General features: G+C 40.3%; 2 protein-coding genes across 2 annotated transcripts; both read right to left on the bottom strand.

The window, feature by feature from the left end:
- Positions 1-480: 480 nt before the first annotated feature.
- LOC114165099 (TMV resistance protein N-like) lies at positions 481-4,459 on the bottom strand. Its single transcript, XM_028049755.1, has 5 exons — positions 3,891-4,459; positions 2,687-3,785; positions 2,266-2,541; positions 1,401-2,129; positions 481-1,055 (listed from the first exon to the last, which is right to left on the bottom strand). Exons 1-5 carry the CDS (start codon positions 4,397-4,399, stop codon positions 675-677), a joined length of 2,994 nt encoding a protein of 997 aa, XP_027905556.1. The 5' UTR covers positions 4,400-4,459; the 3' UTR covers positions 481-674.
- Positions 4,460-15,587: 11,128 nt separating this feature from the next.
- Positions 15,588-17,604, bottom strand: LOC114165454 (multidrug resistance protein 1-like). The gene is made up of 2 exons (XM_028050075.1): positions 17,401-17,604; positions 15,588-15,695 (listed from the first exon to the last, which is right to left on the bottom strand). The coding sequence occupies exons 1-2, from the start codon at positions 17,602-17,604 to the stop codon at positions 15,588-15,590; spliced, it is 312 nt and encodes a 103-aa protein (XP_027905876.1).
- Between the last annotated feature and the right edge of the window lie 753 nt (positions 17,605-18,357).

Consider the following 18,357-nt stretch of genomic DNA (forward strand, 5'->3'; position numbering starts at 1 on the left):
TCCCCTTTATCATTTCTTTTCAACTCTTTAAAACATAATATCAACTTTAAAAACTGCAAATTAGGAGAGTTTTGTCAAAATCGTATACAATTAAAACATTTGATATAAAATACTCAAGTTCAAGTATCAGCTCCATCATTATAAAATATTGGCAAGTTATAGAAATTATATCCCCATCAATTTATCAACTCCACACAATCAAGCTTAAAAGTGATGAAAGACTTTGTTTAGAAAATTAGAAACTAAATTTATCACAACAAACTCCATTTTTTTTTACGTGGAGTTAGTATATAATCTTGTTTAGTACATATATGAAAGAAGTTGGTCTTGTACACCGGATTTTATTACAACCACAAATAATAACCATAATTTACTTATCATTAACATTATTACACATTAAAATAAGAGAATGAGCAACTACAATGGAATTACAATAAAAAACTCAACCACCCCCAACAAGATATAATATAAAAAGTGAGAGACAGAGCAATATAGACATTTAATTTCTTAACTATAAATAGCAATCAAGGACACAAGGATTAATTCCATAACTAAAGGGATCCTGCTGTTCCAAAGAAGATAATGCCTTACCAGAATTCGCATTACAATTTTATTTATGAATATGAATGAATCTGTTTTTATTTTTTCTCCAATGTTCTCTTTCCAAGTCATTTTTAGTCACCGTATATCAAATAGACTGCTGTGTTCTTGAACACCAATCCATGACCACAACTCACAAAAAACTCCACCTTGTCTCCAGACTCTAAATTTGACATTATGCCATGCCAATCTTCATCATTAAAGGACATTACTGTGCCATGGTTGTGTATATGGCATGTGCACTTTGTGTAATTAACAATTAACACACTTCTAAAACATTCAGTTGCCACCATTTCAGGGGTTGATAAATAAGCAACACACAAAGCTATTCCCTTCATGTCACAATCCTTAGGCATAGTGAAAGAAACAGAATTTCCATCACCAATATGGCTCAGCCAATAAGGATGGTTGTCACCTGGAAGAGGAACATCACAACACTTACTCCTTGCGAATCCCTGTGCCAGCAGATCAAAGTCTTAGTAATGTATGGGCATTTTTAGTTCAATTTATAATGTAATACACAGATCAAATATAAAACCAAATTGTGAATGGTTTTGTTGTGCATCTCTGTTTAGAGGTCTTTCAATTTATATCTTAACTATCAACGGGAATCCAACAAAACGAACCAATTACAACATCATCGTTTGGGTTGTCTATCATTAAAATTAGATACTTTTAAATGAAGCTTTCAGACTATAGAAACCACAAGTGCTAAAAGGAGAGTACTGTAGTTTCTTTAGATACTCCAAAGTAATGAATGATGAAGGTATGCACACAAAGGTCAGAGGTAGAGAAGGAACCTTAGAAACATTATCGCTGAGAGTGTTGAAGAATTCATTGCAACTTCCAACACCTATCAAAGAAAACCTCAAACGATGATTTGAAATTCTTGATTCTATAAAATTTGCACCGTATTCGACAAGAATTGTGTTTAGTTGCATAGATAGTTGAAACTCCGTGTCACATTGAACCAACATACTTCGAAGATTTGTGAGGCAGCTATGCAATGGCGCAAGTTCTCCCCAATTATCATTGTTCGTATCAAGGCACAATGGACTGATATAAGATTGGGAATTCATTGTTGGGGACATCCAAGACCGAATGGTAGAAGAAAAAAAATTATGTGACAATCCTTCAAATCCATGCAGGGATATATATGCCATGTGTTTAGAGCTCACAATTGAACAAGGCACTTGTTTCACAACAGTATTTTCAGAAATTAGTGTTATCAAGGATTCCATCTGCATTATATCTTCCTTCAATATGTCAATCTTGAAACAACCAGAGAGGTTGAAAGTTTTTAAAGATTTCAACTTATATACCTCTTTGGGGAGACTGGTTAGACTTGTGCAGTCCCTCAAATTTATCAGTAGTAGATTACAGAGATCTCCAATGGATGGGTGTACCTTGCACAAACTTGTACAATCTTTTAGAATAAGTTGTTCAAGACTTGGTAGTCCTGAAAAATCAGGTGTTTCTCTCAAGTACTTGGAGTGACTAAGATTAAGGAATTTTAACCCCTCTAAAACCTACAAAGATGGTTTTTTGACAAAAGATTAGAGAAACAAAAAGAGAAAAATGCACTATGTATAACAAGAACCAATTACACTATATCTATGTGGATTAACCCATGAGTTCTAAACGAAAAAACCATGTAATAAATACCCGGGGTTGTCTCCAGACGAGTTGAAGATGACTATGCTTTAAATCAATTGCAATTACATTTTCCATATGAAAGTTGTTTGGAATGTATTGTGAAGGAAACCCTTGCCAACAAATCCATCTCAGTTGTTTAGAAAGGTACCCATAGTCTCCAACAAGTTGAACATGATCCAGTTGTAGCAGTCTCAACCTCTTCATTTGCTTGAAAGCATGAGCTTTGAAGCAATCTCTGTTGGTTGAATGCAATTTCAGGGACAATCCTTCAGTAGCTTTTGACCCCTGTAAAATTGGGAAATCTCTCAATATTTGTTGATCAATCATACTTGGTCCTGAGTCTAACAAGTTAACAACACATGCGTTGCATTGAAAAAGAAAACACTTTCCAAAGAAGTTTATAAATCATATATATAAAGAGTGTTCTTACAGTTTTATTTTGCAGTACATGTTTTACATCCTCATGAAACCATAATCGACTCCTTTTCCCCGGTTCCTTTGGCCATCTTCGACGAATAATATCTCTTCCCATATCCCGTAACAAAGGATGCATTTCAAGTTTATTGTTCCTTTCAACTTTTATAAGACCACGTTCTATGAGAATTGTCATTCCAATATCAGCATGTAGTCCACAGCCATTTAGTATCTCTGTGACATAGCCTCTATCTTTACCAATAAAGAAACAACATACATCAAGAAATATATCCTTTTCCATGTCATCACACAAAGCTTCAAAACCTTTTTCCAAATTTCGTAGAATGCGTTCATCAGGAAATATTTGTAGCTTTAAAGTTACACTTTCCCACATTTCCAATGTCTTATCATATAAATGGGAACCAAGGACCACAAGAGCTAGTGGTAGTCCTCCACAATAAGTAACTATGTTTCTGGCAAGTTCATTGAAGTCTTCACTTGGTTTTGCATCTCTAAAGGCATGCCAACATAAAAGCTCAAGGGAATCATTTTCGTTCATCACATCCATCTTATAAACAAAATCAACTTTGAGTTGGTTCAGTACTCGAACATCTCTAGTGGTAATGATTATCACAGTTCCTTGACCAAACCATCCACGATTCCCGCATAGGTTTTCTAAATGGCAAAACTCATTCGCATCATCAAGCACAATGAGCAACCTTTTTTTAGAAAGTTCATTCTCGATGATACTTCTTCCCATCCCAATGGTTTTAACCTCAAACTTGGATTTAAGAACCTCATAAAGAAATTTTTCTTGCAAATCAACATGCCTATTTACTTGATCCCTAACTTCTCTAACATTTTCAATAAAACTCTTACCAATAAATGGATGATAAATTTGATTGTAGATGGCTTTGGCTAAGGTAGTTTTACCTGATCCTCCCATTCCCCATATCCCTATCATGCACACTTTGGTGGAATGATTTTCAATACATCCAATCACCTTTTCCACATGGGACTCTAATCCAACAGGAAATTGGGTAATAAACAAGTCTTTATAGTCCAATAATGCCTGAACGCGGCTAACAATTTCCTCCACAAGTTCAGCATCATGCCTTCAAAATGAATGTCAATGTATTACGACAATTAAATCAAACCTTAACATATACTTCATTCAATCTCAAGAACGAATGAAAGAACGAAGGATTCATTTCTCAAACCTGAAATCTTTGACATCCCAACCAGTGATACTTGCAGCTATGTTGAGTGCACGGCTCCAACTGGATAATGCATGTTCTAGTTGTTCTCCTGAATAGCTTTTGTGTCCAGTTTCTTCCAACGATTTTCCAAAGTCATCTTGTTGATAACGTACATCGAATGGATAAAGCTCGTAAAATACTGGCAGAACTATTTGGCCAAAAGTTTCCCGGCATTCGATGATTTTTTCAAGCTCACGAAGACAACAGGTAGATTCAGTGTATGTTTTGGAGAAAACGATTATTGCAATCTTAGAGGCTGCTATTGCTCGCATGTTCTCTTCCAGCGTAATTCCCTCCTGCAGGTTCTCCTCGTTAATCAATGTTTTGACTTGAGCTTGTAAAAGAACAGAATGAAGATGAGAAACGAATTTTCTCCGGATGTCTTCTCCCCAAAAGTTGATGAACACATCGTATATGAAATGGGGTTCCGATTTTAGGAAGGATGAAGATGATGAAGAAGCCAACTCCATCAAATAATTGAAGTGAGTAAAACAGTCTTTATGGACTTATCATCATTTCGAAGAGTATCATAAGAAATTTTAAGACGAAATACATATATTATATAAAAGTTTATACGTGAAAATTTATAGGATAATGTAAAATAAATATTATATTCAAAAATCCAGGTTACTGCTGCAAAGATTAATATTTTTTACATGTAATCTCGAGGTCGGTTATGACAGACCCATATAAGTTTTATAATTTTGCTCGTGAACCCAGCTCAGCGTGCATTATCGATCAATTGGATTTCAGAATTCAATTCAAAAGACTTTTTTATAGAAAATATCGCGGAATGTTTTTAAAGATCAAAGAATAGTTGGCGAAAAAGTAATAGATTGTGTATTATATTTAAGGTTAAATTATACTTCGGTGTATATTTTTATAACAAAATATTATTTTGGTCCCTCTATTTTCTTTTATCTCAATTTAGTCTTTATTTTGAGAAATTTAATACAATCAAGTCTTTTTTGTTAGTGGTGTAATAACGACATTAAATGGTGTACCACATGTCAGTTTCTAGATTTTTTAAAATTTTTATTTATTGTTTATTGAATTTTTATTTTTTTTAATTTTTTTTAATTTTTAAAAAAATTTAAAAATTTGCCAAGTGTGTAAGGTCTTTTTTTTTTTATTCTTCTTCTCTTTTAAGGGCTGCCCTACAGCAGTGGGCCTAAAGGTTGGCCCATAGGATAAAAGCCCTTCGTGTTGCCCTAATTTCACACTTCCACTCACTTTCAGAAACGTAACCGTCATCTTCCCCGTGCGCCAAGGTTTAGCTCTGCTAGGGTTTAGCTCCCACTCACTCGTACCAGCTCAAGATCCTTTTCATTTCACGTAAGTTGGTCTTGAACCTTGTTTTCCCCCCGAGCTGTCCTTCATGGGTTCAGTAAAGCCCACATAGTAACCTGTTGTACTTCTATGTCACTGTTTTCCAGCTCCTAAGTCTCTGCTCGGAGCTGTTGTGCTCTATGCTGCTTGCCAACCCTGTGTTAGACCCTTCCAGGTAAGGGAAGCTAGAACTCTCCAAAATGTCTGAGATATTTGTGGTTGTCGGTGTCGGCCTTGCGTTTGATTGTGTTTTGAGCATTGTTGTGAATGAATAAAATGATTGGATTGCTGTTTGGTGTGCTATGTTGTCCGCTGCAGGAACAAACAGTGGCGGGAACTGTTAAAATCGCCTAAGCGGGCACATCTCGCCTAGGCGAGGTTAACAGGGGCTCTCCTAAGATTTTTGCCACGAAGGGTCGCCCAGGTGACCCACTGTAATTTTTGAGCGAGCGAGCATCTCGCCCAGGCGAGAGGGGTCTCGCCTAAGCGATATCCCGCGTTGGTCCTATTTCTATTTTTGAGCCCTCGCCAAGGCGAAGGAGGCTCGTCTGAGTGAGACTGTCTCGCCTGAGCGAGACCCTTTTAACCTGAGCGAGGGGCTGGGCGAGACAGTGCGTGGTTTGAGTGTTTGGTTGCTCTTGGGAAATTGGAAATTGCTTAGGTATGATTGTTGTGATGAAAAATATATAATGAACTGCAATGTATGAGTGATATGATTCATGAATGGTGAATGATGGGTATGGTATGAATTGGACATGCAAACTAAATGAGATGGTTGATGTTAAAGTGGCATGGTATTGGCATGAACTAAAACCCCTTATCTATGGTTTGAGAGAAATGGACGGGTATAGAACCACTGAGAAAGAAATGAAAAAGGTGAACTATCAAGAGATGGTATGTGATGTATATGTATGCGTAATAAACCTCTATTGTGTGGTCTGGCATGCTTGGTCCATGTCACTGCGTAATTCCTTGGAAATCCCTAGGTGGGAATTCAGGGTCGCGCTTTAGTGGTCGGGACGTAGATCCATGGCCCCTGTTAGTGGGTGTCCATGGTGGTGCCCCATCTGTATAACTAGGTAAGGATTCAAGTTAAGGATTGCATCCGGACACTCTAAGGAGTCAGTTAATCTCACTTAGAGCGGACTGACCCCTGTGGTGAGAGTAGTAGGAGGCCTGAAATTCATTAAGGGCTAACCTTGTGGTGAGGGAAATCGATTCATTGAAACACTTGTAACACATAGCTCGGGGGTGAGCAAAGGTATTCACCACAAGTGCAAGCATCCGCTGAATCCGACCAGGTTATACGTATCCAGATGAGTCGAGTCGAGTCGTAGTGTATTGATTGAAGAGTCATAACATGCTTGGTTATCGTACGAATGTTGGATGGTGATAGTATTTTGACTGTATGATGCAAATGTTGTTTGGCTCTAACTTACCCTGTTTGTTGTAATGATATCTTGTGTGGCTCTTCTTTCTCGCGATGATCATCAATTCGATTGATGGAAGCAGATGGGCAAGGTTCTCGTGGTCAGCAAGGAAATGGCGATTCCGCTGCTTAGACATCTAGGCTGGATTTTATTCTCTTCATGGATTCCTTAGAGCTATGGCCCATGTATTGTTTCATGCCTTCTTGATCTACTCTCTATTGTTAGACTTTTATTTAGTTTTCCTTTGGCATCTTGGTATGCCCGGTTTGTAGGGGTTGTGTTAAGAACCCCGGGCTACGCTACATTTTTATCTCTGTGTGACGTTTCTTTTAATTTTGCGTATTAAATTAAATGGGGTGTTACATTTATGGTATCAGAGTGGTCATTCCTTAGGTTTTTGGACTTGGGTTGTCCGCTTAGCTTTCTCTGTGTGTCTTTGAGTGCTTAGTTAAAATTCTTGACTTTATCAAGCCTAACCAGGTGATTTTCTGTGTGCCAGTGAACTATGGCACCTCCTCGTAGGACTTCGTAATCGTCCCAGGGTGACGTGCCCGATATCGCCAGGGCTATCGAGGCGATGGTAGCTGCCATGACATAGCAAAGTACAGCTATGATGCAGCAACATGAGGCATCTATGTAGCTACAGGCGGCGTCGCTTGAGCAGCAGTAGGTGGTGATGCAGCAGATGGAAGCTGCGAGAGTAGCTGCTGAGGATGCTCATCGGTAGCATATGGAGGCCCTTCGCCAACTGGAGGAGAACAGGGCGGTTGCCCCTGTGTTTGGTCCTGAACCACGACCTGTAGTCAGGGAGTGGAGCTTAGAGGATTTTCTGAAGCACCACCCGACAAAGTTTGATGGGAAGACTAGTCCTGACGCCGTAGACCAATGGCTGAAGGACCTGGAGCACATTTATGATGTGAAGATGTGCCCTGCGGAGAACCGGTTGGCGTTCTCTGTGTACATGCTCACGGGGGAGGCGGAGCATTGGTGGATCAGCACCAAATCCATCCTGGAGGAGAGGGATGAGCTAGTGACATGGGAGGCTTTCAGAGAGAGATTCCTCTCAAAGTACTTCCCAGACAGCATCCAATATGCCAAGGAGGTGGAGTTCCTCCAGTTGACCCAGTGAGGGAAGATTGTGATAGAGTACGCTGAGAGGTTCAAGCACCTCAACCACTTCTATACACTACCACTTGATGAGGAGTGGAGATGCTGTAAGTTCGAGAACGGTCTTCGCGGTGATATTCGCTTGATGGTGGCTCCTTTGTCCATCAAGGATTTTGCCGCTCTGGTGGAGAAGGCTAAGATGATGGAGAAAATGAAGCGTGAGGTGGAAGGTCAGCGCCCACAACAGCCTCAGAGGATTGGTGGACCATCTGGGTCCAAGCCCAGACACGAGGAGCGGAGGAGACCATACGATAGGCCCCACCATCAGCCTTAGGGGTCTAGGAGTTTCTCCCCTTAGTAGGGTCGTTTACAGTGCTACATTTGTGGAGGTCCTCACCTGAGGAGTGCTTGTCCACGCATGGAGGGTTACCGCAAGTGCAACAACTGTGGCAAGGAAGGCCACTTTGGGAAGGACTGTCCCAACCTTGCCAGGACAGCAACACGCCCTCCAGTTCAGGCTCCTCACCAGCACCAGCGGAGAGATAGAGGCAACAGGCCTCAAACGACAAGTAGGGTATATGCCATGACCGGAGCAGAGGGTGTAGGCTCAGGTCATCTTATTATGGGTCGATGCATGATAACGGATGAATCTTTGTGTGTACTGTTTGATTCTGGAGCGACACACTCATTTGTGTCAATTGCTTGTGTGGAGTGTTTGGGTTTGCTAGTGCGCGAGATGCAGTGTGAACATGCAGTATCTACCACGGCGTCAGGTCTGGTCAGTATGTCGTCCTTGTGTGCTAGGCTTCTAGTAGAGGTAGAGGGACAAAGGTACAAAGTAAATCTAATTTGCCTGCCTCTACAGAAGTTAGAGGTGATCTTAGGGATGGATTGACTCTCTGCCAATCGCATTCTAATAGACTATCGGGAGAAGAGGTTGTTGTTTCCTGACTCAGAGGAGTTTGAGTTGGTGTCTCCTCAGGGGGTGGCGAGGGAGATTTAGAGTGGCGCGCAATGCTTCATAATCTTCGCCCGTATGGAGGTGGGGGAGAGAGAAGGAACATCAGTTATACCTGTGGTACATGAGTTTGAGGACGTGTTTCCGGATGAGGTACCAGGGTTGCCTCCCAGCAGAGAGGTGGAGTTCTCCATTGACCTGGTTCCAGGAATGGGCCCGGTATCGATGGCTCCATATCGCATGGCTCCAGCGGAATTAGTGGAACTCAAAAAACAGATAGAATAGCTGATGGAGAAACAATTTATCTGACCTAGCACTTCACATTGGGGAGCACCAGTGTTGTTTGTGAAGAAGAAGGATGGGAGTTCACGCTTGTGTGTGGACTACAAGCAACTGAACAAAATGAAGATCAAGAATAAGTATCCGCTTCCGAGAATTGACGACTTAATGGATCAGCTACATGGGTCATCGATATTCTCGAAGATAGATCTGAGGTCGGGTTACCACCAGATTTTAGTGAAGGCTGATGATGTGCAGAAGACAGCCTTGAGATCCAGATATGGCCACTATGTGTATGTGGTTATGCCGTTTGGTGTGACCAACGCTCCGACGGTGTTCATGGACTACATGAACAGGATCTTCCAGCCTTTCCTAGATAAGTTTGTCGTAGTCTTCATAGACGACATCCTTATCTATTCCAGAACTCAAGAAGAGCATACAGAACACTTGAGGTTGGTGCTTGGTGTTTTGAGAGAGAAGCAGTTGTATGCCAAGTTGTCCAAGTGTGAGTTCCGGATGAGTGAGGTTCAGTTTTTGGGTCATGTGATATCTGCACAAGGCATTGCGGTGGATCCAACGAAGGTTGAGGCGGTGGTTCAATGGGAAAGTCCTAAGTCGGCCATAGAGATCAGGAGCTTCGTGGGACTAGCAGGCTACTATAGGAGGTTCATAGAGGGATTCTCCAAGATAGTGGCGCCTATGACCTTGCTTACTCGGAAGGACTAACCCTTCACTTGGACAGATAAGTGTGAGGAAAGTTTCCAGGAGCTTAAGAGAAGATTGACTAGCGTTCCGATACTAGTGATCCCAGACGTAGGGAAGCCTTTTGAGGTCTATTGTGACGCATCTCATCTTGGACTGGGTTGTGTTTTGATGCAAGAAAAGAAAGCGGTGGCGTATGCTTCGAGACAGCTTAAGGTGTATGAGCGTAACTACCCCACTCATGACTTGGAGTTGGCGGCGATAGTGTTTGCTTTGAAGATTTGGAGGCATTATTTGTATGGTGCTCAGTTCCGCGTGTTCAGCGATCATAAGAGCCTCAAGTATTTGTTTGACCAGAAGGAGTTGAACATGAGACATAGAAGATGGATGGAATTCCTGAAGGATTATGACTTTGAGCTTCTATATCATCCGGGGAAGGCGAATGTAGTGGCGGATGCCTTGAGTAGGAAGACAGTGCATACTGCACACCTTATGATTAAGGAAGTGGAGCTGCTAGAGAAATTCTGAGACATGAGACTACAGGTTGAGTTGGGGTCCGAGTCCATTAGGTGTAGTACCCTTACTATATCTAGTGACTTCTTGGGCTCAGTGAGAGAGAGGCAGTTGTTGGATGCCAGTTTAAAAAAGTCAGAGGACAACTTAGATCAGATGAGGTTAGAGACTTTGCCTTGGGTGATGATGGTATACTGAGATTTTAGGGCAGAATCTGTGTATCTAATGATGTAGAGGTGAAGATGTTGGTCCTTGAGGAAGGACACAAAAGTCGTCTTAGCTTGCATCCTGGCATGACTAAGATGTACCAAGACCTCAAGGAGACCTTCTGGTGGCAGGGAATGAAGAGGGATGTTGCCTAGTTCGTATCAGCTTCTTTAACATGTCAAAAAGCGAAGGTGGAACATCAGAGACCCGGTGAGATTCTACAACCCTTGGAAATACCAGTATGGAAATGGGACAACATCTCCATGGATTTTGTAACCCATTTGCCACGGACTTTTAGAGGACATGACACCATCTGGGTTATAGTGGATCGGTTGACCAAGAGTGCCCACTTCTTGGCGATGAACTTAAGAATGTCAATGGCCAAGTTGGCCCAACTGTACATTAAAGAGATAGTGAGGCTTCATGGGGTGCCTTTGAGCATAGTTTCCGATAGAGACCCACGGTTCACGTCTCGGTTTTGGCAGACACTACAGGGTGCGATGGGTAGCAAGCTCACTATGAGTTCAGCTTATGACCCTCAGACCGATGGCAGTCTGAGAGGACGATCCAATCGTTAGAGGATTTGTTAAGGACATACATATTGGACCACCTGGGAGCTTAGGATGAGGTATTATCTTTGATAGAGTTCACCTACAACAATAGTTTTCATGCGAGCATTGGCATGGCGCCATACAAGGCTCTTTATGGCAAGAGGTGTAGGACTCCTCTTTGTTGGTATCAGGATGGAGAGGCGGTGTTGGTTGGACCAGAATGGTTAGAGCAAACCACTAAGAAGGTGAGGATGGTGAGAGATAGGATGCAGGCCTTTCAGAGTAGATAGAAGGCCTAAGCGAACCGCAGGAGGAGGCCTTTAGAGTTTGCAGCGGGAGATCATGTATTCTTGAGGGTGACCTGAACCACGGGCGTGGGAAGGGCTCTCCGCTCAAGGAAGCTTTCGCCCAAGTTCCTTGGCTCCTATCAGATCACGAGGAGGATTGGGCCGGTGGCTTACGAGATAGCCTTACCCCCGCAGTTGGTGAACCTTCACCCAGTGTTCCATGTCTCACAGCTGAGGAAGTATGTGTTTGACCCAGCTCATGTGTTAGAAGCCGAAGATATACAGATCAGGGAAGACTTCACCGTGGAAGTACCCCCCATCGCCTTGGAGGACAGCAAGGTTGAGGAGCGCCGAGGAAAAGCTGTTATCCTGGTTAAAGTCATTTGGGACCGGAGGACAGGTGACTCGAATTGGGAGTTAGAGGAGGACATGAGAAAATCACATCCATATTTGTTTGTCTGGTTAGTCTTTATTTTCGAGGTCGAAAATTTTCTTGTTGGGGAGAATGTAAGGCCATTTTTTTTATTCTGCTTCTCTTTTAAGGGCTACCCTACAATAGTGGGCCTAAAGGCTGGCCCATAGGATAAAAGCCCTTCGTGTTGCCCTAATTTCACATTTCCACTCACTTTCAGAAACGTAGTTGTCATCTTCCCCGTGCGCCAAGGTTTAGCTCTGCTAGGGTTTAGCTCCCGCTCACTCGTACCAGCTCAAAAGTCCTTTTCATTTCACGTAAGTTGGTCTTGAACCTTATTTTCCCCCCGAGCTGTCTTTCATGGGTTCAGTGAAGCCCACATAGTAACCTATTGTACTTCTATGTCACTATTTTCCAACTCCTAAGTCTCTGTTCGGAGCTGTTGTGCTCTACGCTGCTTGCCAACCCTGTTGTTCTCTTTTGTGGTTGTCGGTGTCAGCCTTGCATTTGATTGTGTTTTGAGCATTGTTGTGAATGAATAAAATGATTGGATTGCTGTTTGGTATGGTATGTTGTCCGCTGCAGGAACAAATAGTGGCGGGAACTGTTAAACTCGCCTAAGTGAGGTTAACAGGGGCTCACCTAAGATTTTTGCCACAAAGGGTCGCCTAAGCGACCCATTGTAATTTTTGAGCGAGCGAGCATCTCGCCCAGGCGAGAGGGGTCTCGCCTAAGCGAGATCCCGCGTTGGGTCCTTTTTTTATTTTTAAGCCCTCGCCTAGGCGAAGGGGGCTCACCTGAGCAAGACTGTCTCGCCTGAGCGAGGGGCTAGGCGAGATAGTAAGTGGTTTGAGTGTTTGGTTACTCTTGGGTAATTGGAAATTGCTTGGGTATGATTGATGTGATGAAAAATATATAATGAACTGCAATGTATGAGTGATATGATTCATGAATGGTGAATGATGGGTATGGTATGAATTGGACATGCAAACTAAATGAGATGGTTGATGTTAAAGTTGCATGGTATTGGCATGAACTAAAACCCTTTATCTATGGTTTGAGAGAAATGGACGGGTATGGAACCATTTAGAAAGAAATGAAAAAGATGAACTATCAAGAGATGGTGTGTGATGTATATGTATGCGTAATAAACCTCTATTGTGTGGTCTGGTATGCTTGGTCCGTGTCAGTGCGTAATTCCTTGGAAATCCCTATGTGGGATTTCAAGGTCGCGCTTCAATGGTCGGGACGTAATTCCATGGTCCCTGTTAGTGGGTGTCCATGGTGGTGCCCCATCTGTATAACTAAGTAAGGATTCAAGGTAAGGATTGCATCCTGACACTCTAAGAAGTCAGTTAGTCTCACTTAGAGCGGACTGACCCCTGTGGTGAGAGTAGCAGGAGGCCTGAAATTCATTAAGGGCTAACCTTGTGGTGAGGGAAATCGATTCATTAAAACACTTGTAACACATAGCTCGGGGGTGAGCAGAGGTATCCACCACAAGTGCAAGCATCTGCTGAATCCGACCAGGTTATACGTATCCGAATGAGTCGAGTCGAGTCGTTGTGTATTGATTGAAGAGTCATAACATGCTTGGTTATCGTACGAATGTTGGATGGTGATAGTATTTTGACTGTGTGATGCAAATGTTGTTTGGCTCTAGCTAACCCTGTTAGTTGTAATGTTGTCTTGTATGTGGCTATTCTTTCTTGCGATGATAATCAATTCGATTGATGGGAGCAGATTGGCGAGGTTCTCGTGGTCAGCAAGGAAATGGCGATTCCGCTGCTTAGCCATCTAGGCTGGATTTTATTCTCTTCATGGATTCCTTAGGGCTATGGCCCATGTATTGTTTCATGCCTTCTTGATCTACTCTCTATTGTTAGACTTTTATTTAGTTTTCCTTTGGCATCGTGATATGCCCGGTTTGTAGGGGTTGTGTTAAGAACCCCAAGACTACGCTACATTTTTATCTCTGTGTGACGTTTCTTTTAATTTTCCATATTAAATTAAATGGGGCGTTACAAAGTGCCAAGTTGATGTTGTGCCACGTGGCAGTGATAGTGCCACATGTCACTATTATACCAGGTGTCATTTTCTCTTTCTCAATTTGGTCCTTGTATTTTAATTTTTTCTCAATTTAGTCCTAATTTTTGTTAAAATTGTGTAATTTCGTCGCCATCCAAATTGAAACAAAAATTAACTTTTATATAAATGTTATACAAATATTTTTATTAAATTTGATTTTTTATTCAAATTGATATTTTTATTATATATTTTCAACAAAACTAAGTTTATTTAAATTTGTTTCACATTCAATTTTACTTAAAATTATTTTTCAATTTTTAATTTATTTGTTTTTGATTGTTACATAAACTAATTAATTTTTTTAAAAATTTATATAATTGTTATTTTTACATCAACTAAAACATTTGTATAGAAATTATTGAATTTTACATATTTTAAAAATATGCAATTATTTAAAATATAAATTCAAATAAAAAATTATTAAAGTATGAGGTAATAAAATATCAATATAATTTATGATTTTTTTTTGTTATTAGCATTATTTTCTATTAACAACTTTAAAAAAAATTAAATAAAGTTTAATGTAAAATATAAATTAAAATAAACTTAATCTTGTTAAAAATATTTACTTGAAATATCAATTTTGATAGAAATATTTGTGTACATTTATATAGAAATTAAATTTGATTTCAATTTGGAGAGAGACAAAATTGCACAAATTTGCACAAATTTGGTTTCAATTTGGAGAGAGACAAAAATTAAAATACTAGGACCAACTTAATAATAGGGAAATGACACCTAGCATAATGGTAACCGGGCCGATGCGGCCGGTTACCGGGAACCGCAAGGTTCCCGGGAAACGACCTTCCCTTTGTTTGTAAAGTAGGCCTTTTGATAACTAATAAGAGTTGACATGAAATGGATCACGGAAGAAGACGTATCTGATGAATGATTCAATCCCCTCTCACCCACACGGGTTCTTCTATGGAAGGGGTTCCCCTTCTTCTATGTGAGGTGGGGCGTACGTAAGAGCGGAACCTAGATAGAACGCGGAGCGCCGGCCCCGGCCGCTGATACAGTTACCATATGTGGCATTGTCATTGCCACGTGGCACAATTTAAGCTTAACACGTGACAAATTTTTAAAATTTTTAAAAAAATTTAAAAAATCAAAAAAATCCAGGAACTGACACATGATATCCCATTTAACACCGTCATTACACCACTAACGGAAAGGACTTGATTGCATCAAATTTTCCAAAATAGAGACCAAATTGAGATAAAACAAAATAAAGGGATCAAATTGATATTTTGGTACGAAAATAAGGACCAAAAGTATAATTTAACCTATATTTAAAGAAACCAGGTTAGTCTGCAAGATTAATATTTGTTATATAATCTCGAAGTGCGTTATGACTGACCCATATATGTTTTATATTTTTTCTCCTGAACCTAGCTTAGTGTCCGTAATTTTCTTTAAAGAAGCCTTCGTGTTAAACTTTTAGAAAAACAAGTGTCTTTCTTTCTCTTTTTGATTAAAGTGAAGTGCTTGGCTAAGGATTATGGCTATGACATTATTCTAGAAAGTATATTTGTACCTAATTTCCTTTTAGATGAGATCTTGAAATCTTGAACCATTCAAGAAAGAAATGTCTCTCAAGCAATAGTTTTTTCATCAATGCATCTACAAGATCATCCCCTTCAATTGTTACTTCTAAAAGAAAATTAATAAACTGAGTATCCTATCCTACCATGTGATGGTTATTCAGGTAAATAATTTTTAATTTTTAATTGTTACATCAATGCACCAACTACCCGCATTTATTAATTAATTAATTAATTAATTTCCCCGATTCTTACAGGGATGTTACAGCTACAACAAATGACACTCGTGGACGAAATCCAAAATGGTATAATCCACCCGCTTCATATCCTTCTCCAATTTGTCTCCCCGGACTACGCTCCTGCGTAACAAAAGATTTGTGAACGAAGGTTACTGAACAATTTAACATTTTGGTTAACTGGCTTAAGGAAATTAAATTGAGTGGACAATTAGGGACAAAAAGGATAGATTTTAGATTTATAGAGGGAGACATGATGACTTAATCGACTCCCTTTGAGGAAGTTTGAAGACCATTTGCAAGGGTTATAAAATGATGTTTTTCTTGAAATGAAATGGTTTAAAACAAGAAAGTATTACCAGATATGTGGTCAGAAGCACCTGAATCAATTACCCATGAATTTTGACATTCAATGGATTGAGAGACACAAGTTGTTGATGTACTTAGAGCTTGAGATGATTGTGACAAGTTGTTGGACTTGAGTCGTAGATACTTTTAATACTTGTCCTCGGTGAACTTGAATTCAGCAGTTTCAGCCTTAGAGACATTGGTCGTTTTGGTAGGAAATCCATGGAGGGAGTAGCATTGAGTGTGACCCATTCTTTTATAGTAGGTGCATTGAGAACTCCCTCGACCTCCACATCCTCTACCTTTGATGCCTCGTCCTCCTCTTCCTCGGGTGGCAACCATGATAAATGGTTCTACGAGAGCAAGAGTCTTCGGAGTTGAGGTGTTGGGACACAAATCATGTATGAGATCAAAATGTCCATGGAAGGGACCTCAGGAGAGGTCAAAAAAGATCTCTGATATGACTAAAGTTTGGATGTATACTGCGGAGTATGAAATCTGACTGCCACAGTAGAGCACATAGTATGAAATCTGTTTGTTTCCACTATTAAGCTTTTTCAGTAGGTACGTGGCTTCCATCTTTCACATTGTAGTGACCATTTCGGATCAGGGAGACGAAGTACAGTGACCAAATTTAAAAAACAGCAAGAGAAACCCTAAATCCTAGGGTGATTTCCACAAGGGAGGCTTCGGGATCTCACCCAAATAGGCTTCAAGGGGGTTGAACAGAGAGAGCAAGCTCCGACAATCCTTGCAGTGGTGTCATGATGAAATTTCGGCGACAGGAAGGCGGCACGTGAAGCACATGCACCTGACTACAACAGACTATGAAGCGGCGGGGTTTGCCCTCGCTCAGAGAGGCAATCCAGATCTAATGGTCGTCGGACGAAATAGCGGCAGCGGACGGTGGTGGATGATGGCGGATGGTGGCGGACTGGCAAAAAACAGTGGTGGATAGTGTTGGACAGTTCAAAACAACAGTGGATAACTTCATATAGTGATGAACCAAGCTAGATAGCCACGGGCAGCTATGACTAGTGGTGGATTGTTGCGCACAACGATGACTAATGGTGGTGGACAGGATGATACAGAAACCAGAACGGGATCGACCCACTCTAATTCCAACTTAAGACTGAAACTGAAAAATATATGATTAGAGGGCTAATATGACCCCTCTCACTTTCTTCTATTGATAATAAAAAACTGATACAAGATTACATAGAAGACTAAGAAACTACACTAGGATCCCAGATGTAGAACTAGATACAGTAGTAGGAGGTTTTCTACACTCTACACCCTATAGGATAATGATACTACATAGAAATAATAATTTAACAATATGAAATATTACTCTGACCAATTCATACATTGTTCATAACACCCGCATGGTGTCTTAAAAAAATAGTACAAATTCAAAATTTTGTGCATATTGTTGCATTAGTCTTTTTGAGAAGTGCACTTATAGGACACTGTAATTTACCTCCTGCAAACTATTGATGAAGTTGTTAGCATTTTCCAGTTCTGCTGCATCTATAACTTCTCCCTCTGTTGCATCCTCACCTTTGCCATGTGCAATATTGGCTCGAATGGTGTCATTAAGCGCAGACTCTTGGCTCACCAGATCCATCTGTTGTCTTATCCATTTAACTTGCATGCTTTGGATTTCTTTACCATCCAGTGTCATGTGACCTCAGTCTAGATCATAAAATCTCGGCAATAATGAGATCACTGTTGATTCCCACTTCCACTTTCCCCAACCAGTGCAACTGTCTGTTTATTTTATCAATTAGTCAATCCAGCTAATAGTTTCAAAAGAACAATCAACCTAGTCTATCAGACAGGACAGGATGTACAGTTAGAGAGTTACCGTGCCACTACGAATAGTCCAGCAAAGATCTCTAAATATTTGAACATCAGGTCTGGTAGGATACTTGAAACTAACATTTTTAAATTCAATCTCTCCCTTCACTTCTTCCCATGTGAATCCAGAGTCATCACTTGGGTCAATTTGCAACTTTCGATCAAGAATAGAAAATACAGAAGCTGCAGCACTTTTTGATTTAGCAGAATCAAGGACCAAAGAGCGAGATTGATAGATTCCCATAGCTGCCATGTTGAGTGCAAAAAGGACCTGGAAATCAGGAATCAAAATGCCAATCAGAAAAAGGTTCCCATAAATGTTTTTTAAAGATTTTGTCAATTGATATAATATAAAACTATTTTAAAAATTTAATACAATATGAACATATGGATTTGATGATCACTATTATTATCACAACTAAAAAAGAGGAAAACTATTGGTTTTCTATAGTCTAATTTTGCTGGCATTAATGGTATATAAATATTCAATGCTAGTGATAGCACATCATAAGGATTACGAAATTCTTTCTGTTCAACATGAAACTTTATCATTGCCAATTAAAATGTTGGATATACT

The sequence above is a fragment of the Vigna unguiculata genome, chromosome 10 (genome assembly GCF_004118075.2).
Source record: "Vigna unguiculata cultivar IT97K-499-35 chromosome 10, ASM411807v1, whole genome shotgun sequence".
Taxonomy (NCBI): Eukaryota; Viridiplantae; Streptophyta; class Magnoliopsida; order Fabales; family Fabaceae; genus Vigna; species Vigna unguiculata.